The 20,007-nt window shown below is 44.2% G+C and overlaps 1 protein-coding gene across 7 annotated transcripts; it reads left to right on the forward strand.

The window, feature by feature from the left end:
• Positions 1-238: 238 nt before the first annotated feature.
• On the forward strand, positions 239-19,996 carry abi1a (abl interactor 1a). Of its 7 annotated transcripts, XM_088402546.1 has the most exons (12): positions 239-448; positions 5,640-5,807; positions 9,791-9,967; positions 11,794-11,808; positions 12,807-12,910; positions 13,116-13,268; positions 14,955-15,055; positions 16,119-16,214; positions 16,619-16,855; positions 17,326-17,412; positions 18,016-18,201; positions 18,368-19,996. In XM_088402546.1, the coding sequence occupies exons 1-12, from the start codon at positions 332-334 to the stop codon at positions 18,541-18,543; spliced, it is 1,617 nt and encodes a 538-aa protein (XP_088258672.1). In that variant the 5' UTR covers positions 239-331; the 3' UTR covers positions 18,544-19,996. The 7 variants fall into 7 exon arrangements, with proteins under 7 accessions (XP_088258672.1, XP_088258671.1, XP_088258668.1 ...); XM_088402545.1 differs by lacking the exon at positions 16,119-16,214; XM_088402542.1 differs by lacking the exons at positions 16,619-16,855; positions 17,326-17,412 and having other exon boundaries at positions 240-448.
• The last annotated feature ends 11 nt before the right edge of the window (positions 19,997-20,007 follow it).

Consider the following 20,007-nt stretch of genomic DNA (forward strand, 5'->3'; position numbering starts at 1 on the left):
CCGTGTCACTTGAGAAATGTCGTTGAGAACCCCTTGTGATTTCAGCGCAATGAATGCCACCAGACATAATTTCTAAAGAGCCATACATAGTTCATAAATAGTTGTCACCGTGGAAAACGTTTTGAGGTTAAAATATAGAATCCGAGCAACCACTGCGGTGAAAAGACTACAATTCCCAGCATGCTCTTTTAGGGGCCAGTGGGCGAGTCGCTCACAATATCAAGCAAGGGAGGGGCCCCTCCCGCTCCCTGGGCTGAGGCTGAGCTGGTGGCCGCTTCACTCGAAGAGAAGTCGGCGAAAGGACAACGACGCTTGCTGGAGACATGTAAAGATGGCAGAGCTACAAATGTTGCTCGACGAGGAAATTCCGGCCGGCAAGAGAGCGCTCGTCGAGAGTTACGAGAACCTGACTCGTGTCGCGGACTACTGTGAAAACAATTATGTTCAGGTAAGCTAAAGCGTAGCTAACTCCTGCCAGCCTTTTGTGGCGAAAAAAGCCTAGGATTCGAACGCTTGTTGGCACCGGAAATATAGATCAAGAAAGTGGCTGGCGGGGCCAAGTTAACACTCTCCTCGCGGGCCGTCTCGTAATAAACCGCGGTGGCGATATTTGACGTGTTTACACGGAGGGTGTGTCCACTTTTCCCCCCTTCGAAGAATAACACGCCGTGTCGGTTAAAAACTGCCAACGCGCGGCGGCCTGTTTTACAGCCAGTCCGTGAACGCGTCTCAGCTGTTAAACTCGCTTTTATTTCACGGGGAGGCCCTCAAAAGTAGTCATATAATACAATATTTACATGCCGCACTGCCAATAGAACCTCTTTATGGACACCATAAGAGCCAAGGAACCGTTTTAAAAGAGCCTCTTTTGTACCAAAAGAACAGCGCTTGTTGCAGTGAAGCGTTCAGCGGCAACAAGTAAACTCCACAGTCTAGACTTGTGATGTTGCTGCATTATCGCCAATTCATTTATGATGTAAGACATGCGTGATAATCTGTGGAAGGCACTGTTTCGTGCAGAGACAATTCATCTACTGGCTTGAGGAATGTGGAGCCTGGTCAATAAAGCGCGGTGATATTGATTTTTTTTTTCTCTCCCTAAACAAACTTCTTGATAGCTTTCATCTTTGTTGGCTGCGAATGTGCTCTTTAGTTTGACTCATCATTTGGCTCCAATGTGGTGCATTCAAGGACATTTGGCGCATGGGTGACACCTGGGGTTTGTTTTTATAAATGTGACAGCTTTGTTGAGTGAGAAAGTAGCAGCAGGAAGAAGAGGAACCATATCAGAGGGTGTGTCTAGTCCAGCTGCTCTCCCCCCAGGATTCCCTGTAATTTAGTTTTCTTCCTCAGCCTCCTCGCTGTACGATTTGGCAGCGTGGAGGCACCGCTGCGAGGAACATTTGTGCCAATTATAGCCCTCGGAGACCAGTTTCAGATGGAGATAAATTGTCTTCTGGTCTACTTTGACGTCTTTGTGGGATAACGTGTCCTCTAGAGCAGTGGTTTTTAACATTTTCAATGATGTGCTCACTGTAAAATATGTTTTTATATTTTTCCGTCAAGTACCCCTGAACCAGTGTGAGGCATTTGGATGAAACAAAAGACTTCAAATTGATTAATTAAACTTTAGAAATGCATTTTTGGTGGTATATTTAGGCACAGTTTATTTAACGACTCCAGGGGCTAGATCGTGTATGTTTTGCAAAGAATATAGTCAACACAATTCAGTAATATGTTCCTTCTTTTTACGATTCATTTGCTTTCATTTTGAAAAATGTCCTGCTCTTGTCATAACACTAAAATGCATCAAATGAAGGAATGAGGTCCCCTTGCGTACGTGAACGCACTTTAGGGGTTACCTGAGATTTTAATTTGGTACCTGTGGGTTTCAGTAATCTAAAGCGTTTTAATCCCCTGAAAAGACGATTCATCCATTTTCTTGGCTGCTTATCCTCACGAGGGTTGCAGGCATGCTAGAGCCTATCTCAGCCATTTTTAGGCAGTAGGCAGGGTCCTTTTTTTTTAAATTTAAGGGCAAATTGATGAGAACATTTTGGTCTGACGATTGCGCTGCAAAATGTCTTTTTTTTTTTTTTAAACGATGACGCAGTGGTCCATATTAAGCATTCACACCCCTAGTACAATTTTTAATATCTTGAATGCTAACAAACAGGAAAACCATCGAGGACAAAAGCCGGTGATTAACACGCGGTTATGCCGGCTCCATTATTAGGACACTTCCTGAGGAAACGCAAGTCATACGCCGAAGACAAAGAGTGCGCCAACGTCTCGGCCGAATCCTTCTAACGCTCGCTCTTTTTAGCTGTCTTATTTGAGTGACACCCCGAGAGAGCGGAGAAGAAGGTACGGCGTTGTGAAAGGTTGCAGTGACAAGTCGCTTCAAGCTGAAGCTTGTCGGTGTGTGTGCATGCGCATGTCATTGTGGATTTGGAATATACAGAGAGGGGGCTTATGGAACGTGCACTGGTAGTCCGACACTTCACTGCAAGCTGAGGAGCTTAACTTTTTTTTTTAAGTGTTGAGTCTTAGTTTGCGCCGCGATGATCGCAAAATGGTGTCAGCTGAAGTTGCAAAATTCCAGGAATGTTCAAAATTCAAAAGTTTTAAAAAGTGAGTGGGCTTTTGAGGGGGGTGGGGGCGGTGAAATAGTTGGATTAGTATTTCAACTGTCTCTTCGTTGTGCTGTTGAACTTTTGACATCACCAGATCAAGACGACCCCTGACTATTGGTTGTCAGGCCTCAAACAGGATGTGGCCACTGCGGTTGGGCTCAGAAAGTCATCAGCAGGTTGCGATCACGTCTCTCAAAAATGTCAACGTTTTGCCTCCAAAGTCGGAGCGCATTTTTCTTGTCTGTGTGGTCTTTCTGCTCCTTGTCCCACATTTCCTGTGTGACTCCCTGCTGGCAGCGGGACCATCCAATTTCAAAGTCATTCAGCAAAGGTTAATAAGTTTGCCAGTAAGGCCGACTTCTCCTTTTGTGACACACCCAAGGAGTTTTTAATTGCGCTCCAGCAATCACTTAAGGTCACGGAGGCCTTCTGGACTTGCAAGCGGCGGCCATCTGCCTTCATGTTATTGCTTCGTCCAGGTGTCCCTTTTCTTCACATGTTCCATCCGCATGTTGCCTTCCTTGTCTCATATGTTTCACACATTCATTCTTGTCTTCTTTTTCATTGTCGTGATGTTTTGCGCCATATTTGTCCTCTTGGTTGTTATTTTCTTTGTTTTCTTTGGTATTATTGTCTCCCTTGTTATTGTCTTTATTTTTCTTGTCTTTGTGTTTATTTGTGTTGGAACTACTAGTCCCAGAAATTGCATTTAGGCTTCTTCTTTGTGGACTTTTTCTACGTTTGCATTCTTTTTCCTCTTGTGGCTTTTGGTTTTCAATAAATCAAACCATTAAATAAATTTATCTGATTTATTACTCAGAAGAAAATGGTAATTGTACAGAGTGACTAAAATTATCGTTTTTATGCCGTATTATCCTGTCATATTTCTAGGAGCAAAAAAAATGACAAAAGTTCCTCCAGGCAGTAGTTGCCTCTATACTGTGGCAGTTGGACACCGGTGAATTATCTGCTTCTGACAATTTTTTGTCAATGTGTTATCGAAATTTGATATTTTTAAAGAACCAGATGCACAAAGTGCACTTAAATTAATGATTAAAACAAACGTGAGACAGTAACTCTTTACTGCAGTGGTCTTCTTTTTTTTTTGTAAACATGCATTCAGTTACAGCTGATTTTCATACCTCAACCGTAGCTGCTTCTTAGCAAAGTCAAGGAAGCATTTAGTTGCAAATGTTAGGAAATGTTCAAATGTGTTGGGATTTCCTGGTTATGCATCCATGCGAATGCGAGTCGGGGTGAAAGTAATCGTGCGTCAGTGCTATTCCTAATGAGCTTCCGGATTTCAGACGTTCACATCAATCCGAGATCAACAGCTGTCCGGCCGAGATTACAGTCGGTAGCAATCAGCGGTGGATGCGTCTTCGCGTGGCCGTCGGCCTCGTGAGATCTCAAACCAATCCCTCCCTCTGCCACTTTTGACGTGCGTTTTGAAGATTTTCCTTCAGACAGCAACACATCCGCCTGCTTTTTGCATCCCTTAACGTTTATATTCTTGTCGCAGTCGTCCCTGACAGCCCAACACCCCAAAAAGCACTCGAACAACTTAAGATGGATTCCAGACATTCCTAACATTTCCTTGTAGTCTGGTCCGCTCTATGTGTAGGAAGACAAGTGTGTAAGCGTGGGATTGTGTTGCTGTGCCGTCAAACCTTCCAACATGTCCGCATTGTGGACACAGTGCCAAAATTGCACATTGTGTGTCTTTCAGTACTCAGCTGATGTAACAAGTGTGGGGTAAAACGCATCCTGGAGTTTCTATACGCTTTCTTAGTGATGTCACTGCATTACTTCCTCTTTCTGCTCAGGGATCTGGGTGGAGACTTTCGGACAGTTTGTGTCCCACGAGAGGAAGTCTTTTTCTCCTCGCCCCCAAATTAGTTTAAAAGAAAGAGAAAGAAATTGTCGAAGTTCAGAAAAAAACTGTGTTTGGTGTGGGTGAGCTATTATGTTGAAACTTAAAAGTCATTATTTTTGTCCCGACAGATTCTTATTGTGATACTTTGTTACTACTATCCAAATCCAAGTTGTTGTTGTTTTTTCATTTTGACTCCATGCCACTTTGTGGTTTTTCCTTTTTCAAAGCTCAATTATTAATTTACAAGTGGAATGACTTTGAAGAAATGAATTTGAGGACAACCATTGACGAGCGTGGTCGTCTCCTGTACGTACGACTGAGGAGGCGTTGACCCATTTGCGAAGTGTAGCTGGAAGAGAATAAACATTGTCTGAGCGTGAAATGTAGGCCAGCACTTGTGCACCGACTAGCCAGATTTAAGAGACTCATGCCTGCAAAGCCTGAATCTGCTTTTTGACGTTTCTTCTTTTTTTTTTTTAAGTACAATGAAAACTCATTTATCATACACTCGATACATGAATGTTAGTGATTTACAGGATTTGTTGATTAGGCCAATAGTTCTCAAAAGTTTTTTTCATTGATGTACACCACCCCCCCTTGTGTAAACCAGGCCAAAGCATCTTCAGATGAAAAAAAAAAAAAAAGACTTAAAACAGTGCTGTGCTGTGCGAACATTTTGAAGCTTAATTTGCATCCCAATCTGTCATTTACTCTTTATGTACTCACACCAAAGTCATGACTGATACAAACACGGTGCTTTATTGCCAGGTTGTGATGTCTTGATCTCAAGGAACTATGTTGAAGTGAAGAGAGGAGTTGTATTTTGCCCAAGCCACCATCGTGTGGCATCGTAAGTTAATTACTGTATTTGTATGTTTGCGTGTTTATGCAGTCAGTGGTGTAACTCAATAATAATAATAATAATAGTCCACCCTTGCTTTAGTAATTTCTCAGCGGTCCCAATTGGGTTGCTGCGTGAAGTATTAAGTCATTAGCCCTCTAAGAGACGCTGTTATCTCGGGAACAAGAAGAAGTGCAGGGGAGGAATCGGGATTGGTGCATCCTGGCAATTCCGGATATCTTTTAAAGTCATGGTTTTTACTCTTTGTTTTTTGTGTGCCCCGCAGGCCCAAGACAAGAGGAAAGCGCTGGAGGAGACCAAAGCCTACACCACGCAATCCCTGGCCAGCGTGGCCTACCAGATCAATGCCTTAGCCAACAACGTGCTGCAGCTGCTGGACATCCAGGCCTCGCAGCTGCGTCGCATGGAATCCTCCATCAACCACATCTCTCAGGTCACACAAAAACACATTGGCCATCAATGTGCGCCCGCAGTCCCCACTTCTGCTTTCACTTCGTGAATTGTTATTTTTAATCACCGCGCGATGCCTTCGCAGTTCCCTTTATAGTCAGTCTTGTTTATCGCAGGGGAATTGTTCCAGCAACACATTCACAAGTAGCACATGGATCAAAAGCTGATCCACAATTTAACAGGGTTCACTGTATTGTTGCGTCAGCGCTTTCACTGCCTGTGCGTTGTTTGAATGACTGCTCTTGTGTGTGTTCAGACGATCACACCACCCAATGTTTGCAAACATGCCATGCTGCATTAGTGCTCCTTCGTGGAGGAGGCGGAACTCAACTGCGGCACAAGCCTAGAAAGAAACCTGCGCTTTTTAACAATGTTGTTAAGATTAGTTCATACATGGACGAGCCATACTTGAGTACAGTACATGAGGGCATTTCTTTGAATTCATTTACTGCCATTGATGAGTATACACGTCAATTTTCAACAAGAATGGGGAGCGTTAGATACTACTTCGCTGTAAATTTCAAACTTGGAGGGATCTTAATTGATGCACAGTTACCAGTAGATGGCATCAATTATATATTGAGATCAGCACGGTTTCCGAGTCCACTCGGAGAAACGGCAGCACTTTGTGCTCCCTTTAAAAGCCTCCGCAGTATCACCAAAGGTCAAGCAAATTAATCCCAGTGGAGAAGAAGTTGGACACACGCTATCTGAGCAGGGTAATCCATTGAGGTTTGAGCGTTTAATCCTCCTCGGAAGGTGTGCGGGACCTTAGTTAAAGATTCAAGTTCGGCTCACTATTGATTTTGCACATGAGAAGCGTGGAGGGCTGCGACATGGGGCAAAGCCATTCAATTTAGGCACACGTATGGGACGAGGGGAGTTTTCTCGGTTGAATGATAACGACAAAACTCAGGAATATGCAGAATGGTTTCTTTGTACAATTTCCGCCGTTCCGAGTTAGAATGAGTCCACCTTGACGGGGGTCTGCGTCAGATTTTGAGCCATAATTATTTCCCTCGAGCTTGGCAGCGTATCGCAGAGCTCTCTGAACCTTTCCCTTTTCTGCAGCAGCGGCAGGCCTCGTGCTTGTGCAGGTAATACCAATGAAGGCATTAAGAGTTCAGACAAAGTAGTTGTGAAAGAGAGTCTCAGCCCAAAAATACCCTTGTGCCTCTTTGAAAAGGTGTCAAGTCGGGCCGGGTGATATTGCCCCCGGGACGAGTTGGAATTGAACCTGGGACCTCTGAACTGTTAGGCAGACCACTTTTCCGAATTTGCCGCTTCTCGTCTGTAACAGATTTAATTAACCTGAAAAATTAATATATTGCCGAGGCCCATGCGTCACTATGATGTTTAATCAGTTCAAACAAAGTTTTTGTCTCTCTTCTATGCAGCATTGGCTGTGCTTTTCCCACGTTTACTATCTTATGTTTTCCCTCTGACTAAGCCCTGCGTAGTGCCAGGAATTCTTTTGCGATATGCTGAAGGTCAGGTTTTCATCCTAATGGAGGAAAATGTGAACTTGAGGGCAAGAGTGCAGAGGAAGGCGGAAGCTGGCAAGCGAGTAAAGCTCAGACGGGAAAAAAAGGCGCATTTATACTCTTTTATCTCCGTGAATAGTTTTCAAGCCAATACCAAGGTCACAGTACTTTTTGTGTTACCATGGCAACATCTTGGGTCAGGCTTGGGAATGGATATGAAACACAGGCAAAGATTGGTCCAATCGTTAACAGCGTTTTAACCGGAGAAATAAAGACTTTGAAATGATTTTGGCCCCCAGGGAAATGTTTGTGTCAATTGCTCCTTTTTTGTTCTACAAGCTGCAGTTGCTTTAGAAGAGGATGAGGCGGAGGACTGGTGTGTGTGTGTGTGTGTGTGTGTGTGTGGGGGGGGGGGGGGGGGGGGGGGGGGGGAGCTCATCTTCCACCTTGTACTGCGTGTGAAGTGGCTGTTTAAGAGGCTGCCAACAGGGAGAGCGTTGTGTGCGCAGCGGAAGCCAACACCTCGCACTGACAACCTCTCGATGACACCACCACCGGCACACGTGTGCGTGTGTGTACATCATGCAGCGCCAATTCCAATTATAGTCCAACGCAGTTAAGACACAAAATGGGCATAAACATTTAAATAAGCCACAATAAACAAATGATTGTGGTTACCTCATTCTCCCTAAATGCCTTCTAAAAGATCTTGGAGCCTCAAGTGCTGCAATTGAACACAAGCTGACTAAGCAGTTCAACAGGTGGAAATGAGCCTGCATGTAAATTTAATATTCGTCAATCTTGAGGCGACAACGCCACGTGGCTGCTGCACAGAGTTTGAGGCGGAGTTTGACGGCTCTTCTCGGATAGTTCAAATGTTGAGGGATGAGGGATGGAGCTATTTTCAACACATTGAACTCGTAAATGATATGCAGAACTAACAAGACAGAATAATAGTATTAATTTGTGGGAAAATGGGAAATTGACCATATTTGTGGTTTCAGCTCAACAGATAGGTAAAATGTTGGGTTATGACTTTTGACCATCAATGAAAAGTTGTCTGTTTCATGTAGCCGTCCACGACATTTACGTCCTAAATGCCCTGTCTTAACTTTACAGAGGCCACACATGACTCGTTTGTGAGTCACAGCTAACAGTCAGGACTGGTATAGAAACGTCTTGTTTTGTCTGACCCGCACTCTCAGAAAAATCCCCTCAAAGCCTTTTGTTGGCAAGAACAAACATGAGCCATGTGTCCGTGTGTGTGTCTCGTGACACAATGTGAATGCGGCACAGGAACAAGTGAGTCAATCTCAGGATGTTGAGAAAAAAAAAGCAGAACATGAATGGGTTACTTTTTGAATGGGCTCCACAAAAGTAACCGACGAATGCTGAAAAGAGGTCATAAGCGTTCCAAGATTTGAACCGTGGTTCATCGGGTCGCTTCACCTGCTCTCACCGCTTGTGATAAGCAAACCAAAGGATTTGCTTATTCTGTCCTTGTAATCCCGCCGTCGTGCCTGTCCAATTCCTGGGTGATGTTATATCAGCTTGAAAAAAAAATTAAAAATAAAAGCCTGTGCCACATTTTGTTACATAATAATGTGTGGCGCTGGCAATGTGTTCTTGGATAGCGGATCATGAGAAACAATCATATGCGTCAGTATTTGTTTCTGATAGGCGCGCCTGCACTTCCTGACCTCAATTTACAAAGCACTGTGTGTGTATGTGTGTGTCTGAGCGTACGTTGTCAAGTTAGGTTTGTGCAAGGTTTCGGCATTCCAATCCTGCCCTTTTGCTTGGCCGTGCTGCTGGACTCTAGGGAGTTATGGCCGCTAGCTCCGACTGGTGTGTGCGCGTCCATCCATCAGCAGCGTGACCTGTTTCCCTACTAGTTCACGCTCCCCTTCAACACAGCACTGTCATTAATCTTGGGCGCAAATATCCCAACTGGCCATGGGCACGCTGGAGATCACGCAAATGTTGTTCCGTGTTATTCGGCAAAAAAAGTCTTTACATATAGTCGCCCATGTTTTATCCTTATTTGACCTCCTGACTTGATCTCATTTAAATTGCCATATATTCACAAAATTGAAGGCTATTTACACTACTATAAAAACCATTCCAAATATTCAGTTTTTTGAATTTCACATTTTTACATCCATCCATCCTCATATCCACACAAGGGTCAAAGTGAGAATTCTGAGAAAAAATTGAAACTTTAAAGTGAGCGTTCAGAGTTGTCACTTTAAAGTCTATAATTCTATTTCAGCTCTCCACTTTGAAGTGTGTTAATTTCACTTTAAAACTTTAAAGTCGGATTTCTGACAATTAAGACAGAATTGTGTGAGTGAAAATTCTTTCAAACCTTTTTTCCCTTCACCGGCCCTAATCCTCTTTTGCCAGTTTCACATAGGGTTTCATATCTCAATAATTGTGTTAAATAACCACACTCACAGGTTTCTATTAATGTCATCCACAGACTGTGGACATCCACAAAGAGAAGGTGGCCCGGCGGGAGATCGGCATCCTGACAACCAACAAGAACACGGCGAGGACCCACAAGATCATTGCGCCGGCCAACATGGAACGCCCAGTGCGGTATATCAGGAAGCCCATTGACTACGCCGTGCTGGACGATGTTGGACACGGAGTCAAGGTGAGAGCTCGGCCGCCTGGTGTGGCCTTAAAAGGAAATCAGCTAGGTTAGCTAATTGCCATCAACATTTTTGGCATGGATTTTTCTTGAGTTCTGGTTTAAGGTTGAATCCATTTATTAAAAAGAACTGATTGGCCTATTTTGCCTTTGTTTTGTATGTGGCATGTCAGCTTTCCTCTCCGAATGCGCTTCTTGTGACCTTGCAAGAGAAAAAAAAGTGCTTGTAACGTTGGTGGGAATTTGTCAGCGGTGGAAATGAAGCCCAAAATAATGACATCATAGTCCTTTCAGAGAGAAAACGTCTCTATTTTCAGTGTGTTCGGAGGAAAATGGCAAGCGCAGATGTCACCCAAAATGCCTCTGTAATTACATTTTCTGTTTCCCTCTGAAAGCTTTTTTGTTTTGTGGATGGATTTGTTGGTAATTAGATCTTAAGTTCAGAAAAGTGATGGCAACATTTGAGGAAATGACATTTTTACTTCCCGGCTGCCATTAGGCTTGGCTGTGGAGGTCAGTGGGTCATGCTGACATCACTTCCAAATGGCTTCCGGGGGCCACCCCAACCCCCTCTATCCTCGCATCTCATCAATTGTGCATTCAACCTAGCTATCAAAACAATTTGGGTTGGTGGTGCTGAAACCTCTTCAAATAGTGTCAAGATAAAAATACTTGAAATAAGTGGGGTTTTTTTGGGTTGTTTTTTTTAAAGTGTTTTTGTAAGACAGAATTAGGTTAAAGGATGTTCCCATTCAATTTAACTGGCAGGGTTTTTTTTCCTATCACATTTTCATCATAAATTTTAACCAATATTGGCCTCTTATTCTAAAAGCGTTGAAAGATGTTCTACTAGTTGCACAAGCTGATTTTTTTTTTTTTTTTTTTTTCAAACAGCAGCTTAGAGAGTCTCTCGAGAGTTTTTCTTTCTTTCTGCTAGTGTCTTGGGCAATTTGATTTTTAAATATTGTTTCTTTTGCAAACAAGCCAATATTGCTAGTTTTGTCTTGATAAACGGCAGTGACTCCAGAAAGTAACGTGACAGGATAATGTCTTGGCCTTCTGTCATCGGCACGTCAGACAAAGAGCTGATCAATACTATGGATATTCCGTATTCATTTCTCCAGGATCCTGTGAAGGCTGCTGTCAGTACGTATAAAAAGGAGCTATAGCCTCTTGGGACTGTAAATGGCGTTCATTGGGTAGACATCCAGTAGCAGCTTGTTAATCCAGCAAGAAAAAGAATTGAGCTGTGAAATCCATCCATTCATTAATGTGAGACTCCATTTTAGTCGTTTTGGCCTCAAATCTGACCTTTCTCATGCTTCCTGTCCATAATTCAAGTGTTTCCTGGCAGAGAAAGGGAGCAAAGATGAGGGAGGGGCGCCGAGGGTCTTGGCATTTAGAGCGTGACCTAGATTGTAAAGTGGATCTTGTCCGGCGCCGCTAACCTGGCCAGTGTGCGACAATAAACTTGAACGTCGTTTCCTCTCTTAAAACGGAATCGTTTGCATCACACCGTGGCCGCAAGTTGCCCCCTCCCCGGGCCGAAAGGAATGTTGCATTATTGATGAATCGCTTGACTGGATCACACCCGCTGCTCCGCGGACTCTCTCTTTTGTGACATTTACTGACGCATTCCGGCACTCAGAGGTGCTCGCTTCTCGGCACAGTGGCCTGGGCGTGGCGCCGAAGGTCGCTCGGAGCTCAATGTTTACTCGTTCCTTTCTCGCCGTCCTGTACTTAGACTTCCTGTGATCCATTGTGGCCGTTTTGACATGCCCTCTTTCTGTCTTTTCTCTCCTGTTTTCCACCCTCCCCACCACGCTAAGTGGATGAAAGCCAAGGTAAGTCTTCTGTCTGTCACGTGACCCATTTTGCCGTCATGTATTTTTGAATAGATTCTCCCTTTCACATGGAAAATACTACACAATATGATCATCCTTGCCATGTAGTCCTTGTCTCCTCATTAATCATCCCCTTGATGACGACATGCAGCCCCTTCCTTACCCTTTTAGCCCCGCATCCCTCAAATGTGTACGTGTTGTCGTTCACACTGTGTGTTGTTGTCCTTGGATGTCAAGTAGTTTAGCGAGAATTTTTCTCAGCTCCCCAGTCAGTGCACACAGTAGAGCACGACCAAATTAGCATACAGTACCTCCGCCAAGGCCAAACACGTTTTACTCCTCCAACATGCCACACTTGCTCAAAAATCGGCAAGGCATAATTATTCAACTGTAGAAATCAGTACTGTTATCATCCATTTTTAGGACTAGCGTTGAACAAAAAATGCAATATCCTTGGCTTTTTTTTTTTCTCCTTCCCATTTAATACATGATCTGGGCACTTGAGAATACGTTGAAATGTTACTGACACATTCTATGTTTAGTATGTTTTCTCACGTTTTCATGTTTTAAAACATTATTGTTCAGATATTTATTGCAATGGTAGTAACGTTTGTAAACATGTCATTCTCACCATTTCACCAATTTTTAAATCCTCAGGCTTTAAAATGACAAATTAGTGAAATTAAATTTCTTTGCACAATATGATTTTGTTATTATTTACCAACCCCGTAAATTTTATTTTCATTTGGGTTGCTTACTCTTGGGAACAAACTCTAATGCATTACAGAACACAACTTCCTTGGCGGAGGTAATTATGCTCTGCTTGTTTGGAATTTCTTGTTTCATCAGAAGCCTTGCTCAAATAACCCACAGGTTTGTGAGCCTTAAACAAACTGCAGCTGTCACACAGTGCTCGCTGCTGAAGATTTTGCCAGAAACAGACCAGTAGCCTGCTCTAAACACGCATTACTCTTTTTCTGTCATCTTCCCAACCACAGCAGCATGGAAACAATCAGTCAATCCGAGCGGGAACACTATCGCGGACCAACCCGCCGACGCAGAAACCACCGAGCCCGCCCATGTCGGGGCGCGGCACGCTCGGGTAAGATTCCCTTCGTCACTGTTGAACACAACATAATGCCATCATCTTTTAGGTATGTCAAGCAAGGCGCCGTTTATTGCCGCTAAAGTGCGAGGATTAACAAGGCCCTCCTGAACGCACTACTTGCTGCTTTAATCATCATCATCAGCGTCCAACCACTGACATTTGTTTACCTTTTTTTGGGGGTGTGGGGGGACTTCTGCAGCCGCAATGCATCTTACAAAACTTTGGAGCCAGTGAAGCCCCCAACGGTGCCCAACGACTACATGACCAGCCCGGCCCGCCTGGGCAACCAGCACGGCGCGCAGCACAGCCCCGGACGCACTGCTTCGCTCAACCAGAGGCAGCGCACCCACAGGTATGTGTTTTTTTTTGTTTGTTTTTTTTTTTCCTAAAACATACTAAAGCAAGCTTGCCCCAAACTCCTGTCTAATAGGAAAGTAGCACTTTTGTGCCATGAAGTGACACATCTCAATTGGAGATTGTAAGTTAGGGTTAGCCAGGGTTGTCAGGGAAAGTTACATGTCTCCAGCGCATGCACTTCTAGTCCATTCTTTAAAAAAAAATGATGTGTAAGTTATTTGTTTTAAAAGTGTAACATGAGATGAGTATGAATAATATTGAGAGTCTTCTTGGTTCCTAGTTTGTAAAAATATAAATAACTGCATATTATGGCTTGGAATAATAGTACAAAAATGGTGGGGGTTTTCCCACGTGTTCTCTTTAGGGTCATGAGTGAGCTGGAGCTTATCCTATCTGACGTTGGATTGGTTGCCAGTCAATCGCAGGGCAAACAAACAAGCATTCACCAAAAGGGACAGTCTTTCGTGAAGCCAATATGTTTTTGGAATGTGAACAATGATGATGATTACATTGGAAGGCTGGAGGTGTGATTCATATCCTGAACATTAGAACTGTGGAGGTACACATGGTAACCGCGTACTCGCAAACACACCTCCGCTGAGAGTCAAAACACTCGTCTCATTGGAAGAGAGCGCTCATTAGCGAAGAAACGCGGCAGGCAGACTTTGATGCTCGTTAATATTTTATTCTGGTTCGTTTTTATGTTTCTTTCGCTCTTTCGGCAACAAACGAGGAGGCTGGGGAAAGCTCATAAAGCGAAGGAGCGAGTTCAAATTGGCCTTGAAAAAAAAAAAAGAGGGCTGGCATTTTTATTGTGCAGCCTGCGGAGGGCAATCCCCCGCTGTTTGTGCCACGAGCGCCCCGGGGCTCCACTGACATGGATCAGGAAGGGAGATGAGGGGGGAGGATGGGAAAAGTGGGATAAAGAAACGGCAGAGGGGGAGAGGTTGGGAAAAAGGGGGGCTGGTTCAGATGGAAGGCGCTTGAAGGGTTTCAGTAGCTTGTTAGTTGACAAGCAGGGCAGGTCAAGGGATGGTGTGTGGAGGGGAGGGGGGTGTTCAAAGCGGGATGAAAGAGGAAGAGGACGCAGAGGAGGATCAAGGCAGACACACCCCGGGGTCAAACTCAATGCGCCGATGCACGTGTGACACTTTCATGTCCTCTGCTTCCATTGCTTCAATTCATGTGCCGACCACAAACTAATGCACCATTTTGAATGCACTTTCGTTGTTTAAAACTAGGATACCTGGCAGAGATTTTACCCCAAAACTAAGCAAATTCACCTGGCTCAAATCAACTAAGAAGGCATGTTTTCTAATGTATGCTAGATATTTTGTGGCTCTTTGTAGAAGTTACTTTATGCCAGTGGTCAAAAGTTGCCTGCCCAATGCGGAAGTCAAGTCAAGGATCTCATGTGTTCCGAGTTTGGTCATGTGAAATTCACAAGCCGAGCAGTGATTAGGCATGAACGATTGAGATGTCGATTTCAGTTGGCAGCAAGTGGCAAAACGGCCACCCCCTGAGATGGATAAAGTTGTGTGGATTCGTATTCCACAAAAGCCATCAGAAACTAGTGTGTCCTTATATAACATATCACATGAACACTTATAGGACAGGGAGAAAAACGTGAGTCCCCCCCACCTGTTATTTAAAACTAACATTTGTGTGTGTTGTGTCTCAGTGGCAGCAGTGGGGGTAGCAGCAGCCGGGAGAACAGCGGCAGCAGCGGCATCGGTATTCCCATCGCAGTGCCTACACCCTCCATTCCTAACTCTGGCCCAGGTGAGTTTTTTTTTTTTTTTTTAATGTACAGTATGTTGTTGTTGTTGTTGTTGTTGTTGCTGATAATATGCACTTGATGCCGTGCTATATACTCCCAATTGTTTATAACCTGAATTTTCTGGTTATTAGTTAAGCATTATATGCTATGCTTGGAATGTTTGAGATGTCAAGACGCCAGGACCCCCCCCCCCCCCCTTTATATGATGTATGATCATAATAAAGTGCTGCGTAAAGCCTGTTTAGCCAACTGGGATTATGCAGAGTCCCATTGTGATCCAAGAGCAGCGCGTTATGGATGGCGCAGTGTAAATAGGCCAAGCTGCATTAAAGCAGCGCAGCACGTTGAAGCACACATCCCGCATCGCATTCCCGCGTCAACTTCGCCGAGAGACCCTTTTGCTTGAAAAGACGTTTTGGGTTCATGTGACAGCTTGCGTGCCTCGCCGGCGCAGGAAGCGTCACCATGGAAACAGGCCATCACAAAGCATCCAATAAAAAGAACAAGGGCCTGAGTTGCTACGATGCCAAATAGTAGATTGTGTTAAGAACCCCACAAGTTAAAACTGCACTTTGAAGTGATGTTATTGGATTATAGATTATTTATTGTCGAACATGATTATAAACAACGTTGGGAAAAAGTGAAGAAAGGAACTTTTAAGTTGAAGTTTACAACAAGGGTCTGGCTTTGTGAGTGACATCAGTAGCTGCAGTCATGGAGGCCATCGCAGTATCGTAACTCATTCACTGCCATTGACGAGTATATTTGTCAATTACGTGGGTTGTCGGCAGCGTTTGATGCTGCTTTTAAATTGAAGAAAACAACCTTACTGATGCAAAATCACCAGTAAATGGCATCGATACCCCATCTCAAAGCTCAGCACAGTTTGTGGGTCCACACTACTTAATGTCAAAATGCACTAAAATACCTGGCAGTCAATTGCTTCAGAATTTATTATTGTTATTTTGTTCAACTTTATTCAAGCCCTCTATCTGAACCTCCACCAGAAACCAAATTCAACAAATCAGTCTCCCATTGCATCACAAATGTAAAAACTCTCCACAGTCCCATTCACGACCTCCCCCCCGGGTGTGCCTCCCCCTCCTCCTCCTCCTCCTCCTGCTGGTCTCGGTCCTCCGCCACCACCTCCTCCTCCCATAGGTGAGACCTGCTTGCGTCCTGGTCATGCATGGGTCACGGTATTGGTGGATCAACCGAATTGAACCAGACCCTCGAATTACGATTCTGAATCATGGTGGTGGTGGTGGTGGTGGTCGTGGTCGCGGCTTATTTTTATTATCTATCTAGTCTAAAAAATGTTTGTCACCTTGTATTTTCATCCAGTTCCACTTTTTTTTTTTTTTTTTTGACCAGGTTTTACCTATAAGTGAATAGGAAATGGTCAAGCTGGGCATTTTTATTCAAGCACCTGCTCTGCTTCCTTTTGATTGGTCACGTCTGATACTAATCTAATTGGTAACTGTTTTGGGCCGTTTTGTCTCTCTCTGCTTTTCAATCTTTCACCTTCCCGCTTGCTTGCTGGGCGTCCTCCTCCGCCCAATCAGCGGTGGCACCCGGGCCCGGCCTGGGCCCTGCCCCCATGTCGCAGTTCGGCACCATCTCGCGGCAGATCTCGCGGCACAACCCCGCCAACTCGTCCGTCTCCATGGTGTCGGCCACCGGCACCTACCGGCGGGCCCCGTCCGTCACCTCGCAGTTCTCCCTGCAGCAGCAGCAACAGCAACTACTTCAACAGCAGCCTCATGTTAACGGCGGCACGCCCGCTTACAGCCACAACTCAAGTAAGGCAGTGCAGTGCAGTGCAGTGATTCTCCACTCCAGGGTCAAAACCGGCTTCATATTTATGGCCTAGTTGTTTTTTCACACAAATATTTCACCGCAAATTGAGTGAGTGAAATCAGTGCCGAGATGTAGGTGAAATTTTGTGGCTGCATTTCGTGTAGTAGTGCAGCAGTTAGACTTGAAGTCCTAAAATAACTTTTGGAAGGTACTCTTGACGAACGCACCACTGCCACCTGCTGGCCATTCGTTTAAAACTACAACTAACATCGCAGACACGTGCAATCGATTCTTCTATATTTGCGCATCCTATACATAGGTCTTGTGCATTGAATGAGTTAAATGGATCATCCTGCATTTGCTCAAGGTGGGGCAGGATTTCTCTTCCACTTTGGGTGACTGATGCTCTTTCGTTTCTATTATCTTTTTGTTCTTTCTCTTGGTTCCTTTCTGCGTGTGTGCTTTCCTTCAGTGTGTGTGGCCCCCCCTCCTCCCCCCATGCCTCAGCTGACGCCACAGATCCCCCTGACTGGCTTTGTAGCCAGGATGCAGGAGAGCAGTAAGTTTGAAGCCCATCGTTGACCCCCCCCTCCCCTTGCCATCATTGTTTGTGTACCCTCCTGGCATGCATCGCTCTCACAAGTGTTATGTAGTTCCCCTCCAGCACTGTTCGCAACTCCATGACTAATTTAAACCATAACTGTTCATTCCAAGCTCATCCCTGTTGGTTGGTTATTTACTGCAAGCCTGTGTTAGCTTTGATATGCTGGACTGGGCTTGGAAGAAGTAAGTAGTGTCACCACATGCTGGTGTAAAACGTACAACTTGTACACAGGCCAAAATATGACAGTACACTTAAGATCCACTTGAAGAACTGTATTAAAAATGATGCAATCAATAAAATGAATTGTGTTGGATTTGATATAGCTCACTTTCTTTGCAAGTTGTTGTAGTGTAGAAAATTACATTTAACCAACTATTTCCCTTGCATGGTAGCTGCATGGTTAGTCGCACTGGGATCAGTAGCTTTTTATTCCTGTCCAATGTAAAATATGCATGTGATTTCCCCTCGAGTTGGCATGTGTTCATTGTGCATGTGCATCGTCGTGGCGCCGACCTCAAAGCCCCACGTGTCACTGACGCCGTTTTGTTCACACGCCAGTCTCCGACACCCCGACCCCGCCCCCGCCGCCGCCACCGGACGACATGGCCATGTTCGATGAGTCCCCGCCGCCGCCGCCCCCTCCGCCGGCGGACTACGAGGAGGAGGACGCCTCGGTCGTGCACTACAACGACCCCTACGCCGACGGAGACCCCCATTGGGCCCCCAAGAACTACATCGAGAAAGGTTGGCGCGACAGTTTTGGTGCATTTTAAGAGATTGCTACAAAACGATCAGTTGCTTTGTTTTTATGCTTATGTTATACGAAATAAAACCACCACTTTGCACATTCTGAGTAAATTGAGGGGGCAGGAATTGTTAAGAAATGTCCTGACACGCTTTTTCCCGCCAGTGGTGGCCATCTACGACTACAGCAAGGACAAGGACGACGAGCTGTCCTTCATGGAGGGCGCCATCATCTACGTGGTGAAGAAGAACGACGATGGCTGGTACGAGGGCGTCAGCAGCGGCGTCACCGGACTCTTCCCCGGAAACTACGTGGAGAGCATCATACACTACGCTGACTGAACTGATGCTAACCCTAACAATTTACAAGTAAGATGACAAATTATACAATTTAGTCCAAGGTGAACCCATTTATCGCACGGATACGTTCAAGAGCCACAAGCGATACATTTTTTTTTTCTTCGGAACAACTGCATACAAACAGCATACAAAAATACTCAAAGGCATATATTCTCTTTAAGACCATTAGTAATCGAGTTTAATGCCTTTTGCTGTTATGTATGCTGTGTGTCTTACACAAAACTAAATTCCAACTCGCTCATAGATTATTAAAGATCCTTTAAAAAGCAATTGCTTAAAAGACTGCGATGATATAGGTTGCCCAAACAAGGAACTGCAATGTAGTGGGGTTCACTGTATTTTGGTTCCGTTTTTTTTTTGTTTTTGTTTTGGGTGGGTAGACGGGCAACATCAACAGTTGAAGGATGTGTGAAGATGCTCGACTGCTTCAAACAGGAGCTTTGATTTAAAAAAAAAAAAAAAAAAATCAGTCAGCGACGTTCTCTCTGCTGTAAGGTGAGTTCATGTTCAACTCAATTCTTCCTCACTGAGAGAAGAGCCATTAAAAAAAAAGCATGCCAACCTTCACAATATTACCTTCAGTTTGTTATTATTGCCATTATGTTGTAAATTTATTCTTTTTTTTTTTAATTTGTATTACTGTTGAATCACTGAACTATGGAAAAAATGCAGACTTTGGGGCTTTAACATACTGAAGCATTAAAACAATTTAATGCAAACAAAAGTTCAGAGGAAAAAATGTTATGCAATGTTATTTCCATGTTCCCCTTTGGTTTTGTAATCGCGCCAATATTTTCAAACTAAACGGGGGTTAAGCATAATACATACTGTACAATTTGGATCATTCAATTGACATGTTACGCGTGCGTTTGCAAACTCCCAGTTGCCTTGAACGCACCAACACATTTTCATTTTTTTTTTGCAAGTTGCCCGTTAGCGCAGCCGCACGTTGTTTTGCGCTGTTTAAAGTGGCTCGTTTTCTAGTGTGCTGTCATTTGATAACATTTTCCATCAAATCATCGAAAGTTGAATCATCCATGTCAAAATTTGTTTGGCTGTTCACGGCCTTTTCCGTATCGTACCCATATGCTTCTTCCCGTTTCGACCAATTGGAGAACAGCAACAGTTCGTTGCGAGGCTTTCAATTGGGGCTGGGGGGGGGGGTTAGAAATCAACGGGTTCTGACCATGTAAACCAAACATTCCGCTTTGGACTTTCCGAAAAAATAAAAAGACCAATTTTTCATGTTGTACTCAGGTATTTGCCGAGTTCTCAGATCAGGTTTTGTTTTCCTTCGTATTTTCTTTTAGTACATTCAACAAGAAAATCTGGCACCTAAAGTCAAATCTGCCCTGCATTTGTATGTAAAATATGTTGATTTAAAGCAAATTAATGTACAGCCTTTTATAATAAACAGTTCTATGTACAACAACAAGGACGTGATGA

This window comes from Hippichthys cyanospilos, chromosome 19 (assembly GCF_059441005.1).
Source record: "Hippichthys cyanospilos isolate Australia breed blue-spotted pipefish chromosome 19, RoL_Hcya_1.0, whole genome shotgun sequence".
NCBI lineage: Eukaryota > Metazoa > Chordata > Actinopteri > Syngnathiformes > Syngnathidae > Hippichthys > Hippichthys cyanospilos.